The 26,258-nt window shown below is 39.0% G+C and overlaps 1 protein-coding gene across 4 annotated transcripts in view; it reads right to left on the minus strand.

Annotated features, from left to right (window-relative positions):
• Window positions 1-2,483: 2,483 nt before the first annotated feature.
• The window catches only part of fstl5 (follistatin-like 5), a 148,589-nt gene continuing 124,814 nt past the window's right edge, over window positions 2,484-26,258 (minus strand). For 2 of the 4 annotated variants that reach the window (XM_046406169.1, XM_046406168.1), the window contains exons 12-17: window positions 22,560-22,586; window positions 22,216-22,334; window positions 17,856-18,005; window positions 14,854-14,961; window positions 12,593-12,717; window positions 2,484-5,310 (exon numbers count right to left, since the gene is read on the minus strand). In XM_046406169.1, the coding sequence (XP_046262125.1) occupies window positions 4,608-5,310; window positions 12,593-12,717; window positions 14,854-14,961; window positions 17,856-18,005; window positions 22,216-22,334; window positions 22,560-22,586 (1,232 nt within the window). In that variant the 3' untranslated portion in view covers window positions 2,484-4,607. The remainder of the gene's footprint in view (window positions 5,311-12,592; window positions 12,718-14,853; window positions 14,962-17,855; window positions 18,006-22,215; window positions 22,335-22,559; window positions 22,587-26,258) is intronic. The other 2 variants (XM_046406171.1, XM_046406170.1) reach the window with 1 other exon arrangement.

Consider the following 26,258-nt stretch of genomic DNA (forward strand, 5'->3'; position numbering starts at 1 on the left):
AGTAAACCAGATCTCAACAATAGACCAATGAATACTTTTGTTGTTCAGGGAAATGCATTTGATAAAAATTCAGGGAACAAAACTGGCTTCAAAGGAAGGGAGATTTCTGATTTTGTTTTATTTTATAAATAAATTGATTTCAAAACAGTTCATGTTCGCACATGGCCCTGAAGGAATGAAAAGCAAACTCACAAGTTAGCTCTTTTTTGAAGAGAGAAAAATTGAGCGGTTCCCAAGTACCCCAGACAAAACAAAAGAAAACAAATCCTCACCAAAGCTTATGGAAACAAAGATTATGGAGAAATACGTTATGTCCCCAGAAAATACCTATTTTTAATTAGTGATGTCAGTCATTATCTTCCACTATGGTGGACATTTTTTATTTAGCCTTCAGGCACTTCAGCCATGGGCATATCAGTCACATTTTAAAGTAGCTTTACCTTTAAAGTAGCCGCAGTCAAACCTCTCCTCAAAAAGCACACTTGACCCAGAGGTTTTAACCCTAGAACACTAACGTCGGGTGATTTTCACCCACACGATTTTGAAGTGATTGAATTTTACAACCAAATGAAGGGATGTGTTGATACTTTCGACCAAATGTGTGCTCAGTACAGCTGTGAAAGAAAAACCAAGAGGTGGCCACTGTGTGTCCTATATGGCATGATGAACGCTGGTGTGATAAACTGTATTTTATCCGAGATATTATATCGGGTAAAATATACCCAACGTTAGTGATGGTGTTACTAATTTTAACGTTAGTGTTCTAGGGTTAAGCAACTAAGCAACCAATATCTAATCTTCGATTTCTCTCCGAGAACCTTGAGAGAATGGTCGCCAATCAGCTACATGACTTTCTGCAAAGTAATAGTTTATTTAAAGATTTTCAATCTGGCTTTAGAGCTCATCATTGCACAGAAACGACATTGGTCAAAGTCACAATTGACCTTCTACTTGCATCAGACAAGGGACTTATCTCTGTCCTTGTACTGTTAGACCTTAATCCCGCGTTTGACATCGCTGACTATTCTATCTTATTACACAGACTGCAACACCTAATTGGCATTAAAGGAACTGCACTGAGCTGGTTTCAGTCTTTACCAGATCGATCTCAGTTTGTTCATGTTAATGATGCATCGTCCAGACTCACAAAAGTTAGTCACGGGGTTCCCCAAGGTTCTGTATTCAGGCCAATACTATTCACCCATATGTTCCCCATCAGTGATATTATTAGGAAACACTCATACATTCATACATTTTCACTGTTAAGCAGATGACACACAATTTTTCTTGTCAATGAAACCAGATGAAACAAATCAGCTACCCCAACTTCAGGCATACAACATAAAAACCTGGATGACCTACAATTTTCTGCTTCTAAATTTGGACAAGACTGAAGTTATTTCTCTGGGCCCTGAACACCTTAGAAACAAATTATCCAATGATATAGCAACTCTAGATGGCTTAGCCTTAGCCAAGCTCCACTGTAAGGAATCTAGGAGTTATTTTTGACCAGGACATGTCCTTTCACCCATACATGACACACATTTCAAAGACTGCATTCTTTCACCACTGCGATATTGCAAGAAATTAGGCACATTCTGAGTCAGAAAGATGCAGAAAAATTAGTCCATGCATTTATTACTTCCTGGCTGGATTGTTGGTTGTACCTCCCTTTTATCAGGTTGCCCCAATAAATCTCTAAAGACTCTCCAGCTAATCCAGAAGGCTCCTGCATGATTACTCACAAGAACCAGCATGAGAGATCATATTTCTCCTGTGATGGCTTCTCTACATTGGCTGCCTGTAAAATCCAGGATGGATTTTAAAATTCTTCTCCTCACACATATACAAACATGTAAAGTCCTGAACGGTCAGGTATCATCACATCTTAAGGAGTTGATAGTACCCTATTATCCCATCAGACCTTTATGTTCCCAGGACGTAGGGTTACTTGTGGTTCCTAGAGTCTTCAAAAGTAGATCAGGAACCAGAGCCTTTAGTTATCAAGCTCCTCGACTGTGGAACCATCTTCCACTTTCAGGAGGCGGACACCTTCTCTACGTTTAAGAGTAGACTTAAAACTTTCCTTTTTGATAAAGCTTATAGTTAGGGCTGGCCTAGGCTATCCCCCTAGGGATCACCCACTGTGCACAGCTTTCTCTTCCTCTCCCTCTCCTTCTGCACACATTTATGTCCCATTAATACATGTTACCAACTCAACTTCTTCCCTGGAGTCCTTTTGCTTTCTCATCTCACAGGTTCCAATGGATCGTGGTTGGACCTCCTGCTGCGGTCCTGCTTGAAACTTACTGCGCTTACTACTGTTTAGTCATAATCTATTTTAATTCTATTACTACTCTGTTGCAGCTACTACCATTATTATTGTTACTGCTATTGTTTTTATAATCACCATAGTGATATACACTTTCTGTATACTACATCATTATTATTATCTACAGTTCCAATACTTCTGGTATTATTGTGGTTGCTATGCATCTCTGTTTGTGTGCTCCTTCTGAAATTATCTTAGAGTATCTGACATTAAATACATGACAAGTTACCTCAACCAAACTCAGTCTGCTTTTCTCTCAGTCACAGATCTCTTGTCCTACAATTGTATATTCTTTCTTTGCTAAATATAATGATACTTTTTTAGGATAAAATTACCCAAAGGGGACAACAGAGTCTTGGCCTTGTTCTTTGAGCATAATAATTGGTAACAGGCTGCTTTAACTCCTAAAGGAAACTTTTACGTGATTTTGATGCAGCAGCATCTACTGCTTAACTGGTTGTTTTAATGAGGAAAAAAGACAATATTACACTTCTTTTTCATGGTCTATTTTTTATTGTTGAGTAAAATGACAAGCGTGTTCTTGCTATATAAATAACAATCACATGAAGGAACATACAAGTCATGGCTGTATGGAGGTGAAAGCAGTGTTTGTGATCACAATGTGCTTAGTACAGGATGTTTGTTTTCATTTATTAAAAAGGAGTGTGATTATTAGCTCGGAAAGTGAACAGAACCTGTGTGAATCTATACAGCAATGGATAACTAAAGGACTCACAGTCAGCTGCTATGTACAGAACATAAATAGAAAGAAAGGTCAGAGGTCATTATCAGCAGTACAGTCAGGTTTAAAAGCTGGAAAACAACATGTAGCTGGGGAATAAAAGGATCAAATGAAATTATTATCAGAATGTGACCAACTAAGATTTAACAGGAAAGATACGATGACTTTATATAATCTGTACACGTCAAAAGTCCATACTAGATTTGATACAGTTGCCCGATGTGATTCACAGAGTCATAGAGTGCCAGGGTGAAAATGCATAGAAATGTGTCCAGCTAGGTTTCATTGATTGCCAACTATGTATCTACTGCAGGAGCATTCAGAAAAATTTGTTTCCTCTATTCAAGGCTTTTCCTCAAAGACCCACTACACAATACAACCACTACTACCCCACTCCGTACTGTGCTAGCTCATCACTACTTCACATTAAAACATCCACTTGAAACATGATGTCAAATAGAGCAGACACAGCATGTTTTTCACAGTTCATTCTATCATTCTCTATGATGCTTTTCTTTTGGTCCACGGATATCGTTGGGATCAAGCTATGATAGGATTTTGCACAAGTGCACTATTGATTCTTTGCTAAGGAACATTTTAAATTTCACAAAGTGTAGTGTATAAAGCTGATACAATTTAACTCACATTGCCACTGACTTTCATTTTTCAGCTTTGGACTAAAAAGGGTAAAAAAAAAAATACATTTATATTTTTCAACACCCTCCAACGCTGGTTATAATTTCGGATCAAAGGTTACAGATCGCAATACCGTAATGAACCACTCAGTCTCTCAGTCTGCACTTCAAACAGGATAGGATCACAGCAAGGGCTCACTTTAATTAGACTGAGTCGGTTGCGGCGGACGAACAGATAGACAAGAGCCGATTTGTGTGGAACCACGCTCACCATGAATGGAGAGGTCAAAGGAAGAGGTGTAGTCTGCAGTCACACTGGGAATAATTAAGCTAATTCCTCTGATGGAGGGGAATTTTCCTTCAAGGCACAGGAAAAAAGTTGAGGATGGATAAACTTAAATTACAAGAATTAATCTGGACATATACAGTGTATTTATATATATATATATATATATATATATATATATATATATATATATATATATAAATTTCTGCCAATTCACTTAGATATTAGTTTTTGTTCAGAGAATATCTACAGCATTCCCACACACCGAATAAAACCAATAATAACAAAGTTGTACACATTTATTGATTCATACCAATTTTCCTGAAAATGTTACCAGCAAGCAACTTTATATTGACTTTAACTTGAACCACCCAGCAGAAACAATGATTTTAACTTGGCATTAAGACAGTATCAATCAATTACTCCATCACTTGTATTTTTTCTTCTTTTTTGGGTGACAGTCCTTCATCCATTAGTTTCACAAATTTTCAATTTGGTTTCAGAATCTGTGGTATTCATCGCGCTTCCCACAAAATAAAAAGAATTGCAACAGAATTCAGTGCAACAGTACCTTTGAGGAAAAGAAAGCTCATTGGGTCTCAATGTTGTGACCTAAGACTCCCCAACCCACACCACCACATTGCCCTTGAGAACATCAGTGATCTCACAGTTGAGCTTGTTGAGCCGTCCATCCAGGATGAAGAGAGCCTCTCTGGATGGGGTCATCAGATACTGTCCAAACAGTCCGCTGCCTACCATTACCCTGTTCCTACTGCTCCATGGCCATTCGAATGACTTGGTGGCCTCTTTCAAGCTCTTGATCATCTTTACTTTTCCAGTGCTCAGCTCCACAAACAGAGCATCAGTTTGACGACCGGAGCTGCCGAACACATTGTACTGGTGGACTTCTGTGAAGGAGCGCTGGAAGGCCAAATCAGACAGGTGAAGGTTGGTGTGAATGTCAAAGGGCTCCTGGATCTCTCCCCGCTCTGAGATCATCTGGATCCTCATCAGGCCATCACCATCGTCAACAGTGACCATGTAGTGGCCGTCCGGAGACACATAGGGAGTGCCAGTGACGTCGCGGTTTTGACCGATCACACTGTCTGTTACACTGTCCAAGATGATTTGGGGCTGCGTGGCACCAGTCGAGTCAGGCCTGCAGTTGACAAAGTAGTAGCCTCCGAGATGGGTGTAGGCTACAGACTTGGGGATGCAGTTATATTCTCGTAAGCTGATGTTTTTCACATATGATGTTGTCTCCAGGTCGATCTTGTAGAGAACAGGCTCATTTCGATGAAGGATGAGTCCGAATCTGTAGATGATTTGAAGATGAAAACAAAAAGATTTAATCAATAACGCATTTTGTCTTTCTGCAAAGCTCAAATTATGACAGAAGGTCCACCACTTTGATCCAGACTGAAATATCTGAATGGATTTCCATAAAATTTTGAGTAGATATATATGACTGAATATGATATAAATATGAATATGATGCCTACTGAGCATGGTGATCACCCAACTTTAATTTATCACCAGAGAGAGAAAGGTTTTACTTATCCTGTGAGATATATCATCCAGAAGATAGACTAGTACATAGTTATCATAGGCAGGCTTGATCACTATCGGTTTTTGGTGAAATGTTTGGACAGCTGTTGGAGGAACTGCCATTTTATTTCCCGTGGCTCTTAAATCTTCTAGTGACATCATCAAGTCACATTTTGGAGTTATACCCACTAAATTAAACCCACTGAACATCAGCATGTTTGGATTGGCACAGTGTTCATAATAAGTAGTACACTCAACCTGACAACCAAAATTATTAAACAAGTGAGAAGTAGTATTTATTATACGTTTTTGGGGTGGTCTGCAAAGGCAATCCAACTATATGGTTAAGGCAACAAGAACCCTTAATTAGTGAGTAAAAGTAATTTTAAAAAGGTAATGCTATAATGAATTGTGTCAGACTTTAAATAAGGATTGTGGCTGTAAAGAGTGTTGATTCCTCGTGTTCCTAAGCCTTATGAATTTTCTAGCGCATAGTGGTTACTTCTTAAAATAAAGCAGCACGAGTCACATAGCAAGAAGATGTCAAACTGAATGAAGAAATGCAAAATGATTTGTGCTGGGTAATTACGAAAGTTGAACCAGCATTATGTTTAAGGAGGAAAAAAAATCAAAGCAGCTCGGAGGTTCATTTAACCACTTCAACATCCCAATTCTGGTGCCTGACAATCTTCATATTGGCTGTACAACATCAACTACACATTTCCCCTTAATAGAATTATAGCAGTTTTATATGCTGGGCATTGATCAGTGAAAATGCTAGTCATTATAAAAACCCAAAGAATCTGTTAATGGCACATTACATTTTAACAGCTGAACATAGTAGAGAGTGAATATGCAAGGAGCTGACAGGCCTCAATTAAATGTGAATACCAGCTGATCGATGCTGACAGGCACTTCAGTCTTGCCATCATTCATCATCTTTTATGCCATTTGAACACCAAGCTGTCTGTACCTGAGAACAGAAGATGGCTGTTTGAAAGCCACGGAGCACATTATCATCCCTGTGGAGGGAATCATTGATCCTGAGATCATTTTGGATACTGGGTCCATAACAGTCCAGACATGTCAGGATTTTTTTGTTTTTTGAAATGGAGTTATGCAGAGAAAACACGATGGACCTTATGAAGAAAAGTCTTTAACAATTAATAACAATTGAGCTTTAATTTGAATAACCTGGCTGTCGCCAATCAATGTCTCATAATGACCTTCCACATGAAGCTTGAAATGTATCTGGCACCCGGGACTGTGCAGACCCTTGCCAAGCGACAGACTTATATTATCATTGGGTTTTAATTTAAAAAACAGGGAACTTTAACTATCGGCATTAGTATTTGCAGTGTATTTGAGAATGCTAATTTGTGTTTATTTGCTATGCTGTTCTTGTATTCCACATTACAAGCTGCTCTGAGATGTCATACAATTGTGCTGTGAGGGGAGACGTATGAGCAGGTTTTGATGGGCACCTTTTTTCTGTGTGTCTGTGTGTTACTGCTTTGTCATGGGCGAACTGTATTTCTGTTTCCACAGTTTTAGAGAGTGTATAATAATTTAGTTAATCCCACTTAATGGTGCCAACCATTTAATGTTGTTTGCCAATCTGTTGCCTCTTTAGAGACAAGTAACTGCATATTTTCACTTTCACCAACTTGTACATACACTATTTAGACAAAAGTATTGAGACATCTGACCATTAGACCAACAGAGATTTTAATGACATTCTAAATACATAGCTTTGCAGCCATAATAGCTTCCACTCTTCTTTGAAGGCTTCCCACAATTAGGAGTGTTTCTGTGGGCATTTTTACCCATTTATACAGAAGAGCATTGGTGAGGTCAGGCACTCATGTTGGACAAAAATGCCAGGCTCACAATCTCCATTCCAGTTCATCCCAAAGGTGTTGGAGGTCAGGACTCTGTTAGGGCCACTCAAATTCTTCCACACCAAACTCATCCAACCATGTCTTTATGGGCTTTGCTTTGTGCACTGGGGCATAGTCATTGAAAAGGTCCTTCCCCAAACTGTTGCCACAAAGTTGGAAGCATCGCATTGTCCAAAATGTCTTGGTATGCTGAAGCAAAAGCATAAGATTTCCCTTCACTGGAAGTAAGGAGCCCAGTCAATCCCCTGAAAAACAGCTCATAATGTCTGTCTGGATACATTTGTTTACATAGTGTATCTATGTGAATGACTAAAGGCAGATTTTTTTCCATCTTCTAATATAATGGAATAAAACAGTAGGGAGATTACAGGTCTCCAATCTTACACCACACCAACCAAGCTAAATTTGTAAGATTAAAAGTAAAGTGCTCTGACATTAAGTATAAATGTATTCTGATTCTACGGCATCCCCATCTGTATTAAAGAAATAAGCTCGAAAACTGATTTGTGAGAAAAGCATTTAAAAAAACGTACCGAGCACTTTAAACCTGTCCTCATCCACTGGTAGACAGAGCTGATGATTTACAAACCAACATTACCTGTCAAACACTGCTGTTTGCTCTGGACTGTATTCAGTATTGACGGTGTTGTGACATATCAATGGGTAGCACACACATACTGTAATATACTGGTAACATGTTTGGAAGCTAAAGGTCAATGGTGCATTTATCCTGCAATAAAAATATCATTTACATCAGCACCAAAGTTTTTTTTTTCATGCATGATAAATTTATAATCGGACGTTATTGGACCCCGCTCGAATGTGAAAACAGCTGGGTTGTTTCATCAGCAGACCCAGATTTCTCTCAGCCAAACTGACAGCTGCTGTCATTTGTACCAGTGATTAATGCATTAAAGATTCTCCCTTGTTCCGCACAACAGGATTATGTTCAACTTCTACACATTATATCAGCTTTTCTTCATGTCGATATTTTCAGTTTAGAAATGACTGTGCCTCAACACTTTGCAGCTCAGCTGAAGATCCTGAGGGCAACATACCAATGACTGCTGCACAGTAAAAGATGTCTATAACACAGCAATTCTTGTTCACCCATCCTCCAGCGCAAATACATCGAATCAACATCTCGCTTGACTTGTTTGGCCAAAAGCAGTCTGGCAGGGTACTGAAGTGAATAAAATAAAAAAATAACAGCTCTCTTTTGCTTTTTTCTTTGCTCACATGCAGAGTTGCCTGACTGTAAGTCGATGGATTTAATGAATGACAGCCTCCAGAAGTTCCTGCTCACTTTATGGTAGCTTCTGAAGGAATCCCCAGTCATTAAACAATCCAACAAAACAAGTTGCTGAATGTATGTCTGCTCATGTTGCTAAATCAACTAATCAATGCTGCTTTCCTGCCAGTGGACAAATGGCTGCATGGGAACTAAATCGGAAATAAATTAATAACTCAGAGCCACAAGGCAGCAGTTAATTTAAACTTTCTTTATAACTCTGCTAAAAACATCTGTCCGAATAAAAAACACTGATGCACATGTATAGACCTAAAGCTCTTTGTGTACTTGGTCTGAATACTAAAACATTCACCATGCATGTGGACATTCTTTGTTGCTTTTCTGTCTTGTGTGACTGTAAACTGAATGTTTTGCACTTTTGAACTGTTGGCTGAACAAAAAGAAAAATATGAAAACATCCCAACATGATAACAAAAGTTTGGGCTGTAATGATTAGCAGTGTTGGGTGTAATGCACATTACTTTTATCAGTAACACAGTAGTGTAACGCGTTACTGTTGTGACTTATGTAATTACATTACAGTTACTCAGCTAAAAGTCATGTCGTTAATTCGTTACTTTAAGTGCTTATCTGCAGAGCGGGAGGACAGAAAAATTAATCAAGCGTCCCCTTTCATGCGTGTTGATTTAGTGTTTGATTAAGTGGGAACGCCGCTCAAGACGTCTTCGGATGGGTGGAAATACGCACACTACTTTGAGTTTGTTGAGCGGAAGAACGAAAATATGACAGTAAAGTGTAAACTGTGCCTAAGCCAGAAACTTATTTAATGTTATGTGTATTGTTTGTTGTATTGCAAAGGATTGCATTGCTAATGCTTACCTCACTGAAAGATAAACAGGCATTTAATGATTGAATTAAGCTAAGAGTGAAAGCTTAGTCTTAATTTTATTTTGAGACATTTTGCATGCCTTGTTTTGGCAAAGTGATTTCACAGCTTCTTGTCTTAAAATTCATAAAAGATAGATCTCGTGTTATGTGTATGTCCTTTTCATCAGAATACAGATTTGTGCTGATCTGGGGAGATATACGGTTTCACTCTATGTTGTTAATTGTTGGTCGAGTTATGGTGCATCTTAGTTATGGTCATTTTTTTTTAGAGTAATCCAAAAGTAATGTAACTAATAATGTAACTAATTACTTTCAGCAGTGGGTAATTAAGTAAGGTAAGGGATTACTTTTTTAAAGTAACTAGTAATGTGTAATGCATTACTTTTCTTGAGTAACTACCCCAACACTGATTGACAGAAAAATAACCAGCAACAGTCTTGAAAATAGATTGTTTAAAAGACAACTTTGTTTACGTTTTCTCCGGGTATTCTAGCTTCTTACCACAATCCCAAAAACATGTACATTAGGTTAATTGGCCACTCTGCCTTGGGTGTGATTGCGTGTGTGATCACCATCACCCTGTGTTTGACTGGCGACCAGTCCAGGGTGTACCCTGCCTCGCACCCATAGTCAGCTGGGATAGGCTCCAGCTCCCTATGACAGATGAAACGGTATAGAAAATGGATGGATGGAGGGATGGATAATCTTAAGTGAAAAGGTCGAAATAATCCTAACCCTTAAAGTGACAAAAAGTGCTGTGCTCTGTGGGAATTTTGTCCACACTGCCCTCCGCTCTGTTCAGCATCCTGTCTGCAGAATTGCAGCTTTATAAAGAGGAAGCATTTCGTGTACTAACCTGCGTAACATGTATGTGACATTAACTGATCAGGTCTTGTGCTTCACATTTTGACCATGTAAACAGCATTCATAATAAAAGGACCTGGCAGTAGAAATAACCTACAGTAAGCTTTTTTTTAAAAAAAAAAAAAAAAAAAAAAAGAGCACCAGAATGGTTGAGCAACCAGTTGGTAATGATGGCAATTTTCCAACACATGATTGGGAAAAGAAAATGCGGCCACACTTTCCCTGCAATCTTCCCTGCAGGTCTCTGTGGATCTAATTACAGCTGTGCCAGCAAAACCCACCCACAACACACACACACACACACACACTGGACCGCTCCTCCTCTCCAGGAGACCGTTAACGTGCTGAAATCCTCCAGACCTCCTGCTTGTTTTTGGCCTCTTTGTGGCATTAGTCAGGCGTTTGGAACCAGCATTTCTCTGTCCACGTTAAGCCTAAGCTCGACAGCAATCATGTCTTATAAAAACCACCTCTGCGTTCCACACATGTGTGCTTTGCTGTTGATTAATGGAAGTGTCAAAGAGTGGGTGAGGACTGTCTCTGCCTGGCTACTGGCTCTGTAGGTTTATGTAGATTTTTACTTTATCTTGATGAAAACACATAAATAATAAGTAATCCTAGTTCAGGTGCACTAATACGATAAGTGACTTATATAATTAGTATTATTTGAGAAGAAGCAGCCTCTTTGACCATTTGGCACAAAGAGTTTGAGGGATTATCAATTCAATTCAATTCAATTTATTTATTTATATAGCACCTTATACAGTCAAAATTGTCTCTAGATGCTTTACAGAGACCCAGAGCCTGAACAGACAGACAGTACTGAGGAAGCAGCTGTTGTGATTGAATCTTTGTTTTTCTGATTTCTTTCTCTGATATTGTCAAAGTCTGCTGACAAACAATTTGGTCCTTAACCTTAAATAGCATATGGCAAGAAATGTGGGTTGTGTGAATGACAAATGCAGTTTTTGTGTGAATAAATTGAGAGCATTTATTAATTTATTTTATAGGACTTTTTTTATACTGCGCACAATTCATGAGTGCACCTGAATCCCGTTGTGTGTTCTGTACAGCAACAATAAAAAATCTTATCTTACCTTATCTTATCCTGCTCTTCAGTTCATGTGGACTCCTAAGAATGTGGCTTTAAAGAATCTTTATTTGTTTGTTTGTTTTGTTTTTTGGAAAAGAGCGCACACCACCTGCATGGCATTTGAAGTGAAGCCATCAGCATTGACTTAACATTCTGAATGCTTTGCAGAATAATTAGGCTGCCTTCCCTTGCTTCAGTGACATAGCTGGTGAAAGCAATGTGCTTAATTACTGAGCACATCGCTTAACACCACTTCAGGTTTCTAAGCAGCTTCAGATTAACTGATCCAGGTAAGGCTGCATGATATATCAAAAGATTTTATCAGGTTTTTTTTTCTTTTTATTACTTGGTAGGCCCATATCACAATATACATTAAGTCACTATTTCTGTTGAGCTTCCATAGAGCTCAAATTCCCTTGTTGAAGATTAGGGATAATAACGTCACTGTTTGTGTTTGACACAGTTTGTTTGTGCTTATTGGTTGAGGATGCTTCATAGAGGTAATTAAAGCCTTTGTTGTTTCAGGGCTTGTCAGTTAACAATATACAAACACCAATCTGTTTAAGTGTTTTAAGACGTTAAGTAGCCTAGCTGCGTCATCTGATAACAAAGATTTTACATTACAGTTAAAATAGGCAACAAAAACAGGATAATGGTTAAAATTTTATCAGCACCACCTAGTTTCATAGTTTGATCTGACTTATCAGGATTAGTGTTCCTGTCCCAAAATTATAAAACTGATCTTTTAATAATTTAGTAATTCAGATATGTAAAGTTAATTCCACAGCTGATCTAACAAGGCTTTATTTTTAGAACAATTTCATGTGATCTGCCACGCTCCCTGCAGCACAGCTAACAACTGGGCCTTTCTCCAAAAACCTCCATTACCACATTAACAGAGGAGCACACACGCGCACACAAAGCACTCATCCAAATCATTATCGCCGTATCGAGTGCAGGAAAAAAAAAAAGTGAATAAAATACCAATGGGATGAATTTAAATTGCAAAGAAGTTTGCATTAGGAGTGCTCTTGGATCATACTGGACATACCTGATGTGGTTAATGATGAGGCTGGAGGCGGGAATGAAGAAATCATCCACCCTGTCGAAGCGTCTGCCGACTGGCTGTGTGTGCACAGTGTGGTGGGAGACTCTTCCACTAGCCTGATTGATCACCTGGTGAGCATCAGTGGAGAAGGTGGTGGGTGTTAAACACGAGCCTGATAAATACACTTAGTGCTGCTGGCTTCAATTTATTTGAATCTCTTAATACGTATTTGTAGCTTGCAACCAAAATACTTGTAAAAGACATGTTGTATTTCATTTTTTATGGGGCTTCATCCCTTAAAAGCCACTTGAATAATAACATAATATTTTGCGGCCATTTTTATCTTTGCTTGTCTGCACTGATTTGGCATACAACTCTTCTTCAGCTTCTTTCCTTATTGCTGAGATGTTGGAGCTTCACAGCAGGAGGTGATGTGTGCTGTTGTCACTGTGTCTAAATAATATTTGTGCATGTATGGGAGCGTGCAGATGTGTGCTTGTGTGTAGGCAGTGTTTGCTTTCATTGTGCCGCAATGCACAAAGCAAATTGCCACGGAACAAAACTCTGCGTTATGAATTGTTGTGCGGGCGATGACAAGAAGGACTGTCAAATGAATTAAAACTGGAAAAAATGCTTGAGCTGAATGAGAAGGACTCTGAGTGGAAACAAAACTTCTCTCTTTAAAAATCATCTTTAAAAATTTGGACAGCATTGATTTTACATTGGAGGATGTTTGCATAAGTTCTAACCATTTAGTGTCCTTGTGACAATGAAAGGGTTATGGACTTGACTAGAGCTGGACGAATTCAGCTGCCCTGCCAATGATAGCTATTGCACATACTGTAAATCCTACTTTATTTACTTCTGTAAGTAACTCACATGAGGAGTTTGGCTTTTTCCCTGCACAATATCAATTTTAATGAATGAAACTCAACTCTTCTTTTCACATTTAAAATGTTGCACTATTCCTTTACATCCATCATAAATATGGCAAAGAAAAAGACAACTTGAAGTACTATCTATCCATCTATCTGTTGGGTAAATACATGTTTATACAATATTATTTTTTATGTACCACAACCATCTTTGCCAACTATCAGTTCCAAAAATGTTTTAAAAAGCCAGCTAGCAATATAAAATGGACATATATTCAAGATATAGCCATTATTTGAATACTGGCTAAATTGCTATACACAAAAGCCACAGTGAGATATTTAAGAAATACCTGAGTGACTATCATAGCCATAAATCTTTCAATAATAAACTTCAAAACTTTTATTATTGGTTGATGTATTAAGATATGTTTTTGGAACTCTCAGATGTTTGCTGGTCTTCAGATAATCAGCACTTTGTCCTCATTATGATTGCTTTTATTTCAGATTCAACGTGCTGCAGTTCTGAGCCAAAACATTTGAAAACGTGTAGCTGTTCAAATGTTTACACACTGTGTTGGAAGTGACTATTAATTTCCCCTCATCACACAAGACAAACAAATCAGCATTTAAAAATTCCCAGAGAGGCTGTAATGATTAATGCCACAATGTCATACTGGAAAAAAAAGTAAGAACATTTAATTAGCTGTAATGTTTTTTCCAAGATCATTATTATAAGGAAATCTGCAATATACTTGTGTGTTTGTGTGCCTTTACAACCTATATATCATATCTGATAAACTTTTCATACATGATATTTATTGAAATCAGCACTGGGAGATGGCTCATATTTATTGTAATCAGATCTAAAGCTGAAACAATTGGTAAATCAATTAGTGGTTTGAATCACTTTTAAATGAAAATGCCAAAAAAAAAAAAAGCTTCTTAAACATTAGTATGTTCTGCCGTTACCTGTTTTAAATCATTCTAGATATGATGTCTTTTTTCTTTGCTTTTGACTGTGCATATTAAACTTTCTTTTTTTTTTTTTGGCACTTCATCAATCAAGAGGAGCCACACAAACATCAGCAAGACACACCTACATATGCAACACAAACACATGCACTGCTCTTTGCTAACCCTGGCTCAAATTCAGACAATGTTGAATTACTACAGGGATGCATAATTTCTATACATCTGAGGTGGGAGCTGACAAGGTAACAGCTCTTTATCTGTCTGCCAACAGTTTCCTCAGTCTTCATCAAATGTTCTAAACCCCATTTCCATTTTAGGTCTAATCTCTGCTTGTGTGTCTCATTCTGTGCTTCTCTACCATTTTGCAAGGACAAATCTCTGCAGAGGAATGAACATTTGAGTGAATTGTGGACTTACTTGGAGAGTAGGGAAGTTCATCTCCATGTCTCCCCAGCTGAGCAGCCACACCTGGTCATGAGATTTGTCATAGTGAAGCTTCACAGGATAAGGGTCGGTGCTGACCGTCTGCAGGGACACAAGTGCACACACACATACAACTAAACCAAACAGAGCCTTTATAGAGAGCAGGGCCACAGAATAACAATTCAAGGCAATCAGTTTTGCTTTTGAACAGATTCCTCTTTGATGTGCAGTGGTAATGCTTTTGAAAAAGTTTTCCTGCAGACTAATGCATCGGTGGTTGACAGGAGCAAGTCTTCTTTTAACAAGGCGGACTGAAGGTGTGCTTTTTTATGTATGAGGTGTTTTAGGTGTTGAGCTGTATTTCAAATCAAGTGGTGACAGACACAATTGCTTTACCACACTGAAGTAATTGCTTTCAGTCTTTATCCGTTCCTTGACGCTCTGCGGCAATATTCCAAGTCAGAACAATAGATGAGTCGTATGTGATGGAAAAGCGCTCCTCATGCGTTATGTCCACCTGAGTGCGGATAGACAGCCGGCTCAAAGGGAACAAAGAATGCACTGGGGAGAAGAATGCATGCAGTAGCGCCACCATCAACAGCAACAAGAAAAAGCAATCATCTCCAGAAAATGATTGCAGTCCTGTATTCCCACAATCCCTTTTGACTGCAGCTTATGTTCTACGATATTTGTTTTGCCATGGAGCCTTAATAGTATTGTTTATCTAGGCAAAATGTATATTGTTTCAGTGAGAGAGCAAACAGCTCCTGAGAGGGTTATTGCAAATAAGATGAGAATATCTGTTGAATCCTAACTAATCTCTGAGCATGTAGTCACCGGAGAAAACAGGTGTTCATGTTGTTCTTTTTCTCTTGACTAACAACTTCTTTCTGGCTGAGGAAGATTATCAAGATCCTCAGCCAATATGCTTGTGTAACTCCGGCGCTGACTGCGGATCTGTCAGAGATGAAGCACGGAAAACATCACAGCCACTTCAAACGTTTATCCGTGTGCACTTTGCAATTAATTGGCTATAACACGGCAAATCCAATGTGCTCATTAAAAAGCCTTCAATGAATATTATATAAATCATATTAATGATTCAATAAGAAAATGGACAACAGGGAAACCAAAAATCATCTCTTACTATTCGTGACGGGTTCAGGTGGTTAATTAACAACTGCTAATATAATGCAATGAAGCTAAACCTCCAGGCGACTGAATAATGAGCTTGTGACAGTCTCTGGGACACCAACCTGCTTGCTGGCAGGACCCCGAGAGGCTCCTGAGCTGTAAACAGCCATCATGGTGTCAGAAACATCTGCAGGGATTTGAGCAACCCTGGGTTAACTGACACACCCAAAAACCCACTGACACTGATAATTTAACTCAAAGCTATGCATGAGAAAGGTACGATACAAATGTTGTCAGGAAGGAATTGTGCTACTTCCTTAGCCTGCCTCACCAAAATAAAATTCTCTGAGGAAAAGAGGTAGTGCTGTAGGGTGGCAGAGTGTTTGAGGGATTGCTTCTTACTCAGTCTGCTAGGAAAACTGCAGGGTTGTCATGTTATAACATCTATGAAGGGTTGCCAGGTTACAGTATCCATGAAGAGGTAGGGCTCAGGGTAACTTGGTCACCACATCAATGTATCAGTTCAGTGCAAGCTTTGACTTGCTGCAGTATGTATGAAATGGGTCACACTGGGGGTTAACATTTGAAGTCAAGTGGGAAAACTGATCTTAAAGGTGAAAAGGCAGCTCTTTGGACTGTCTTTGCAATTGGAACAGAGATCTAGTGATGCAGTGATATACAGCTGAGGCTCCAAGGTGATGATGAATTCCAGTGTTATGTTATAATAATTTAGCTACATTTGCAAATAGCTAAACTTTTGTCAACCTGATTTTTTTACAGCCTGTAGCTACAACCTGAAAATGAGATAAGCGGCAGAAAAAAATGAAATGTTTATTCAATGTGTAATCAGTAATCTGACACATCAGAATAACAGGTGTAACCAGCTTAATTTGACACCTTATTTTTGTACAATCTACCTGGGCCAAACAGTGGTGGTCCTGATACGTCTTTGTATATAGTTCCTGTCAGTATCACTTGCAATATGCAAATCACAACTTAGAGTACAGTAATTTAATGACTTTGAAAATTACTGTTGCTGTATCATAGTCAACAATGTACAAAATTTGTACTATTTAGCCATTTACTACATTTTAAAAAATTCCAAACAAGCTAGCCTTATTAGTACAGGCTAACACTCCTTACCTAAACAGAACAAGGGACTTTCTGTGTTACTGTTGAACAGCTTACTGGTGTTGAACTGACTGTGTTTTCTTCCTGAACATCTCTGTTTACATCATCGACATGATCATGAACCACAAGTCAAAGCCAACTGCCTGTCAAACACGCAAGCTCATCAGGGCCAGCATCCACACACCAGCTTACTCTCTTGTGTATTAAAATACTATTAAATTATTACTCAAGCAGAATATTTTAAGTCCAGGCATATTTAATGAACAAGCCGTGAACAAATGTCACTTGCGTTTTTGGTGAAAGTTAGAGCATATAATCCAAGGCACGCAAATACTGGTCTTTCTGAATGAAGATGACTCCTGTTTTTGAAACAAACAACCTGAAGAAAACATGTGTCATTCACTCAGTAAAGTCACTCAAAGAAGTAATGATTTACTTAAGGTTCTTGTGACCTATATCGCATTCAATCAGTGATTGAATTTGGATTTCTTTTCTGGTAACTCTTGGACAAAAAGGAGAAAAAAACTCTTTTCCCTTGCAACCTTGAGGCTGTTTGGCACACATGGAAGCAGATTTTAAACCGCTGTTAGAAAAAATCTTTCCTGTTACAAAGGCACGAGCAGATTTCATTTTTTTCAGCAGCTCTATGTAAACTTGTTAACCCTTCTAACACTGTAAGCTATTACCGTGCTGCAAAATAGACACGAACCCAGTTTTAGCCTGAAACCTACCTGGACAGCCTTCTGAGACTGGATGTCAACTATGAGCACTCGATCCAAGGTTGGCTGTGTCACATAAATAAACTTGTCCTTGATGTTGGCTGCTGATGACCACACACATCTCTGAACCTCCTCTCCTGGTGTGGTTGGGCACACCTCCTCCTGCAGAAGGAAACAAAAGCACACTCATTCACTGTTAACTAATTGTTTTTGGGGGGTTTTTTCCATATCACAGGGAAATATGTCTCATTAAAACCCAATTATCTTCTTCCAGTCGTTATTCTGTGTTGTTTACTGCTCGCAGTCGTATCACCTATGCTGATGTGAGTCTCGTTATCTTGGCAACTTAGATAAACGAGCTTTGCAAGCTCCTGAAAAATCTCTGTAATCGCTCTCATTTGTCCATACATAATTCGGCGGACAAAGCCTGCAGCCGATCTTAGCTCTGCTTCCAGTCCTGGCAGCTTTCCCCTTCTTGGCCGATAGGAGCATTAACTAGCCTTTTGTCTCTGGAGTCTTCCTCTCCTTCACCCCCTCCCCAGCCCTCCAAGCCTCCAGGCTCTGCCCAGTCATCTGTTCCAGAGTGCATGACGATTTAGGGAGCTGCTGGCCAGCAAGGATGAATGAAGGGCTCCGGCATGGTGGGATGAACTCTTCTCCCATATTTACAACCGCAGAGGCAGTCTGTGACAGCTGCCTTCCCGTAGGCCAACTTCTCTGAATTAGAGGGGCATTAGATAATACATGAACTTCAGTGAACTCTATCAGGGATGAGGGGGAGCTGTGGCATCACTGCTAAATTTATCTCATCTCTACTTGAGCCCTCCACCCATCCTGTCCCTTGTATTTTATCTGTAGAAAAGCAGGTTAATTTGGGCTGACGTGTAATAATAAAATGTAGTAAAGAGGTCATTTCATGATGCAGAATACTAAAACAGCAACAGCACTTTGGATATTTGAGCTTTATAATGAGGTTTTCAGTTCTTTGTAACTGTAATGTCTGTCAGTGTCCACTTTCATCCGTCATTCTATTCCGTCTGAAAGAGGTGTGGAAAGTCTTTTTTTTTTTAAAGCCAGTCATTTGCTGAATTGCAATCGTTGACTCACTGGTATTGAACCCTGTGAAACCCCCTCAGACGCACACCGTGGTCATTTTGTGCTACAGGGCTGTAAATATCTTACTTATAGCACCTTTAAGAGGTGAGAAATCGAACATCTGATGCGCAGCCGAAGGTGTGAATGGAGGCGGCTGTAATCCTCCCTGTGTTTATGTGTGTTGCATATGTCAGTATGCGTGTGGGTGCATAGCATGCATCCGATTTATTTAGTAGCTGACAGCTTCTTAAACTGCAGATATGTTTTTTTCCCCTTTATTATGTAAATGCATACACTCTCTAGATACAGAACACTGTATATTTTTCATGGATTCACTAAAATCCTTACTGCGTAGAACATTGCAGCATTGGAACCATTCCAGAAACAATACAATACAATACTGGACTGTATCTCTTAACCAGAGACTGTAAAAAAGATACTACTGCAAAAATGTTTTAAAGCCATTTCTACTCTTTTCACTTGTGAATGTGAAGGATGACATTTAAAGAGCTATGTCGAGAAATATGAGGGTTCTGATATTCCCCAGTTAAGCCAATAGATGTTTTGCGGAGCTAATATATTTGTGACACAACATCAGCTGTCTGTGGGGAGGAAAACTGCAGAGAACAGTGAAGCGGCAACATCCAGTTGAGTGTCAAAAAGAGACATTTCACAGCAGAGTATAGCAGCAAGCTCACTTGTATTCTCTCAAGATGTTTCTCTCAAGGTTTCAATCCAAACTGCTATACATTTACAGCAGTCTCTCACATGGTAAACTCAATTCAAGCCTGCATGCCGAATTGGGGGTCATACAAAATATGTCTGAGGGCCATATATCGACAACCTCTGATATAAACTGATTTTCCCCTTGCAAATATTATTCAGAAAATCAATTATTATATATTATAATCAAGCTTACTTGTTTTTTCATGATGAAAATAAACAAATTAAAAAAATTATTGGGTGTGTGGTATTAAAGAGCCTTGTATCCATAGCTTATTGCTAACATATACCCATTTGACAACACAACAGTGTACAACATAATTCTGTGACAGCAAGAAAAACTTGCATGCACCTTTGGAGATTCTTCTAAGTTAAGGGAGGCAAAATAAAGATACTTCGTGGACTGACTCCTCTACAATTGGACGTCTCAGTGTTTTCCCTGTATCACAGTAAAACACTCTATGTGGTGGTTAAAGAGAATGGATAGGCTGTGCGATTACCATAAACAAATCAATCAGTGCTCCTCTGTGATGGAGAAAACGTGAGTGCAGTGCCGAGAGCTGCCTCACATGTGTTCACACAGCAATCCTCAGTGACAGCACTGGATTGATATCCTAATACAAACACACCTCTCAGAGGAATGCTTGGCTGATTGCTGTGCATTCATTGCATCGCTTTTGTATAACTGCCATCCAATAAGCGCAGGCTTCCTGGATGAAATGCAGCTCAGAGGATAGCGTCCAATCGAGAACACATGTAAATCTAACAGGAATCTATCAGCAACCTGCTTTGAATATTTTTCTCCTTGAAAGCTTTAGTGATAAACAGTGAGTCAGTGGTGGCTGGGTGTAAAAAGTCCACTGAGAGGTGAAACCTGCTCTGACTGCATGTGGTCCGTCACTGGACTAAATTAAGGTAGCACCTATGTCCAATGTGTGTTGCTGTTTTCAAGCAATACTGGCTTGAAGAACATGTTTGACTGTTAGTAACCACTTTCAAGGTGCATTAATCCATGCACTATGGCACTGATACGTTGTATCTGTCCACAATAGCAAGATTTATTACATGTAAAATGGAAAGGGTCATCCAACTCTGACCTCAGCTCTACATGGTATTTTAACATCTTTTAGATCAGTTTTAACAACAGCTTTACTGTTTTGGTTCCATCTGACCCCTCTCATCGGCACAGTTTGCAGCAGCAGTAATAGCTGTTTTTCAGCAAAAAAAATGGTCTGTTAAACCCACTGTGCAAACAGATATTTCCCTCAGGAGACAAAAAAGAGTTAAAACAAAAAAGGACAGTGAATATTGGACTACAGGACATAAACATGACACCAAATGAATGCTAATGTTGCTCAGTGTCTGCTGGACGTGTAAATAGGCAAGTATTTGCTAATATACATGCCATAACATCTTTATAATCTGATACATATACTCTGTGTACTTAGCTGCACTGGTCTGTGGTAAAAAAACAAACAAACAAACAAAAAAACTAAACTAAAGATGATGAATAAGTACAACCTTCCTTTTCTTAAACCTGAAATGCACTAAACATTTTAGCAACTTTTCATTTATTTCACACATTCTAAATTTATCATGTCCCATTTTTGATGTTGGTGTTTATGTTTTTTGCTTTTTTTTTAACCATAATTTAGTTTTCTTCATCATTTATATTCTTCAGTGTCATTTGGTCAAAACCATTAATATCCAAAATGTTCTCACCAAAGACGAAAAATAGCATTTGTATGTCCCTAATCTACAAAGGAACATTTAACTTACAAAATATAGAGGTATGTAGTTCCCATTAAAGTGACCATATGTTATGTTCCTTCTATGTGTTACATGGTTTCTGTTTAGTGTCTTGGTGAGCCGTTATTCATCCTAACCATCTATTCTAGTCTAAACCTCCAGTTCTGGGATTTCCATAAAAAAAACATAACAAATTTACAGCCGTTTGTCTATTCATTTGATGAGGACTGAACAGGGGAAAGCCGCACTGTTCCTGTTGAACCTGCACCTGCAAACCATATCTAAGATGGCATGGTGGTTGGAGGTTCAACAGCAAAGCCTTTTCTTAAGCACAACACTGAGCCTTTATGTGCTTGTCTGCACAGGATTACAAATCTCATCTAAATCGCAGCACAAACTATAGGATTGTTCACTGCTTATGATTGATTTCAGTGGCTGTTATTGGGTCAGGCAACAGAATGCTGCACGGTGCATTTTTTTTCTGCTCTCCGCTGCAGTTGAAAACAAGGTTGATGAGAGGTTCTGTGGACCATAAAACCAAAACAGTGAGCTGAAAAACACTGTCAAACACCTATTTAACTCTGGTGAAAATATCTTGAAAATTGGCAGTCTTTGTAACTTTCAGCTCTATACTATACGTAGTCAAAGGTGATCTCTTCCAACAGTCAGACCCAAGTGTTTAAACTCAGACAGATGGCTGGGATGGTCCCGTGCAATGCAGTTCACAGTGAATCACTGTAAAAGCGAGTCACTGAAAAAAAAAACGAAAAAAAAAAGCTGAATGTTTCTTTTTCTGACCCCTTACCTGCAGTGCCAGCAGCTTCTCACTGGGTTTAATGTGTCGCTGTATCTCACATGCCACAGGCTGAATGACTTTAATACCATCTTCATAGAACACATAGAACATGTTGCCAATACCGAGACCTGAAGAAGCAAAAAAAATTCCCTTTTACAGTACATACCTAAAATAGCTTGTGAGATTGCACAGCATAAGCATTTGCAGTGGAAATAAGCTTACAGCATTGCTATCTACTTTCAAACCATCAAATCATTTAATCCTTCTCATCACAGTTCAGTAACCCTATTACAAAAATTCAATTAACTCAGTTTAATGAACGCTATTGTGAAGCAGAAGCAGTCTAGACATACCTTCTTCTCTCCACAAGATGTTTGCCACTGTGAGGGAGAAAAAGAGGAAAGGATGGTTGGAAATCAATGTTAGAATCAATAGTGTCCCTTTGTGAGAGTTAACACCCAAACACTAACTCCTATTCAGGTAAACAGGAAAGCAGACCACATGAAAGTTTTATGGAAACTATCACTCTTACACCCAGTGCAACAAATAATCGATAGAGCCCTCTGCTTGGAAATAATTTGATACCAAACACTGGAAAATGGAGTGTAGTCAACAAAATACTGTCTACAAAAGTTTAAAGAACAAAATCTTAGAAATCAGATCGTCATCCATGTGTATGAGTTCTATGGATAAGCAGTCTTAGACACCCTTGAGTAGCCCACAGGTTTTGGGCTCAGATGATAATCATGAGACATTATGAGGGATTGGTGTGCTCTTTGTTCAGTGGCAAAAAACAGTTTGGGCTGTTCCTATAACAGGTAATTTCTCATTAAATTCACTTAGCAGCAACTAATGACATGAAATGTGGAATAAAAGCCACGAAACACCCTGAGTGCTTTAATGGGTGACCTAAAACACAGACCAGCTGTTGGCTTTCAGAGCAGCCTCCGGGTGAGCGGAAAGATGCAATTACGTGAAATTACATAACTAAAGAATGACGTGTTGTGGAGAAAATCTAGAGCCATTATAAAGTTATTTTCCATGCAAATATCAGAGCAAATTCTGTTGCGCAATCATTCTTATTTTCCAACCTACAAGAAGCAACACTGTGCTCTCACACTGGCTTTTTATTTGTGACCTTCTCTTTCATTGTTCTTCTGTCCCCTGGTGTTCCCCCTGCTTTCAGCCCATCTTCCATTTTCAGGCATTTTCAGTCTACAAACCAATCTCCAACCCAATTCACATCCGATTCTAATCTTGCCTCTATTGCAATGCTCATTCCCGCAGCCTCTTGCTTGGGTGGACAGACACAGAGAAAGAAAAAGGGGGGAGACAAAGCCAAGTAGACACCACAGTGCTGTTAGTCAGCCTTAATCTTTCAAAAGTGCTTTGTCAAGTGTTTCCTGTGCACTCTTGCATACCTTTTAGCTCATTAAAAGTTGCACAAAGGAAGTGGAGGTCTATAGATCAAGGCACAAGAAAAGGAAGGACGAAACAAAAAGAAAAACAATGCAATTTATTTGAGATGTGCCAAAAATGGAAAATGGAGAAAATTGAAAAGAGGAGTTGAGATGAGATCTTGTGTGCCCTGGTCTTTTCCAATAGTCCACTGTATTGATGCTATTCATCACTTGGCAGAAAGACTGGGGCTGTTCTACGCATACAAGGGGCCCATACATCAACTTCATCATCCATATAGCAAAACAAGCTGGCTGCCACTGTAGGCGGTGAGTTCACTCTTTCTGCTGGTGATAACTGTGTTTCCACAGGGCCCCAAACATTGGGAATGCCACGCTCACCAGCCAGCATGGACTCCAGCAGTTCCTTCCCGTCAGCAAGGTTACATAAATTCAATTTGTTTTCAAGAGCACGTTGCTGCCACAGTGGGCCAAACAGCCTGTGGTGTTCACCACAGCAGCATGGCAAAAGACAGCAAATGCATAATATACGTAGAGTAATTGGGTCACAGTAGATGGAAATGCAAAATTTAACTCTGCCTTGGGTGTATAGGGTTTTGCTGCCTCTTCCAGAGATTGTCCCAGAGGTGTCTTACAAAACACTGACCCCTGCAGTAAGCTCTGCTTTAATTATAAGCAATGCTCTAATACTGTATTACTATCAAACTGCATGTGTCGTGAAAAGCTGAGTGCTCACTCAACTGCTGTAGGCAGTGACAATGAGGAAGGAATGCAACCAAAAAAACAAAAAAACAAAAACAAACCCTCTTCTTGATTTTTTTTCCCCTTCATCTACATTGACACAAAACAAATGTCCTTTCAGTGCAATGATTCATAATCTGCAGGGCTGGTACACCACATATCCATTACTGCAGCTGTGCCAAACAGATTATGCATACACCTGCCACTCACTCACTTAAAGTACACCCAGGCCTGAATAAAGATCCGTCAGGACCCCTTGATTTTGGTCTCAGCCAGAGAAGCAGACCATCAGCAATTTGTTTTTATCAATTCAAATCTTCCTTTTTTAATTTTGTTATCTTGAATGTCTTCTTTGTCTTTTATTATCCTCGCTATTGTTTCTCAGAAAGAACAGTGTACAACAGTGGCATATTTTAGTTTTTCTTTTCTTCAGATTCAGAGAGTACTTGACTGATTTAAAACCAGTTTTCGTAATTAGCTTTGCACTATGAGCGACTATATTACCATTTGGCTGACAATGTAGTTTGAAGAGTTCTTGTAATTTCATGTAAGATATATAAATATTTTTGTGTTTCCATCTCCTGAATTTTTACCAACTTTATGAATGAGGAATCAAGTCAAAAAGTGCCCACGTTCAGGGAAATATCACCGATTGCAATGTTGTGTCTCATCGATATGTTTTAATGAGTTTTGGACAAGCATGGAGCTGTGTGCCACAGAGGAATGAAACACAGAAGACTTTGAAAGGGTTGCCAGGTTACACAGGCCATTCCTATGAGGATCAACTCCTTGTTGCTTTTGGTCTTTTTGGATGTGTGGATAATAAACATATAGAGAAACTAACTGCCTTATTGTAAATACTTTACAAAAGAAAGTGGAAACTGAAAGTGAAAACAGGAAACTTCTCCCCTCCTTGTGTTTGCAAACGGTCTTTTTCTTTGTTTTTTTCTCTCTCTCCTGCCACAGAGACAACCAGATCGCTTTCCATTTTCCTCACAGTAGCAACTGCCAGCAGCACAGGACAAAGGCATGAGTTTATTCATTCATTTAGCCTATAATGGACACATGAACACGGTTGGAAATGATGCCAGGCTGCCAGCCTGACTGGATCACCAGTCTGCCTTCATTTTCCCAGGAGATTTCTGTCCAGTGGGAGACAAAATTGAAAGCGAGTTATATAGGGAACCAGTCTAAATGCTGATGGCCTCATTGTTCTGTAGCCATTATATTGTGCAATCAACATTTACTTAATAGTGATATGTTAAAGTAAAATTTAAAAAAAGCAAAACAAAAACTGTCTTTTGCCAGTTTGGCATCCACTGCTCAGAGTTAAGAATCTTAAACCACTCAAAGCCTTCTTTGTCTCGACTGTAAAGCAGAAAAGTTTTAGGAGGTCAAACAATAAGTCAAAACTGTATCTAGGTAAGTTCCATTACAGGGCACATTTTTCTTGTGTGATTTACAAAGTGAAAAAAAAAAAGGCTTCGAGTCAGGAAAAGTTATGATAGGTCATTTTAAATGCTGAGAATCTTCATGTCTAATTCAAAGTGGTCACAAACTGATGGTGACTTGGTCTTTCAAGTGAATACTTGGAGCTGACAAGACAGCTTTCAGCTTCTATATTTTACTCCTTCATTCTTCAGCCAGATTTTTAACAACTTTTTTCATTGCTTTTAGCAACTCTATGCTGCACAAAATGAAAGGGCGCCTAAAGGAAAAGGGCTAACTTCAACAGCAAGTCCTCAGCAGTACAACTGAAAGTCAGGTATAGAAAAAAGGTTTCAAAATAGCAGAACCAACTGCGCTAGAATTAAAGCCAAAAGTCTGTGGAGGACTGAAGGCTGTATCATCTTTTTTTTAAGAGGAAAAGTATTCAAAACACTTAATCCTTAG

The sequence above is a fragment of the Scatophagus argus genome, chromosome 12 (assembly GCF_020382885.2).
Source record: "Scatophagus argus isolate fScaArg1 chromosome 12, fScaArg1.pri, whole genome shotgun sequence".
Lineage (NCBI taxonomy): Eukaryota > Metazoa > Chordata > Actinopteri > Scatophagidae > Scatophagus > Scatophagus argus.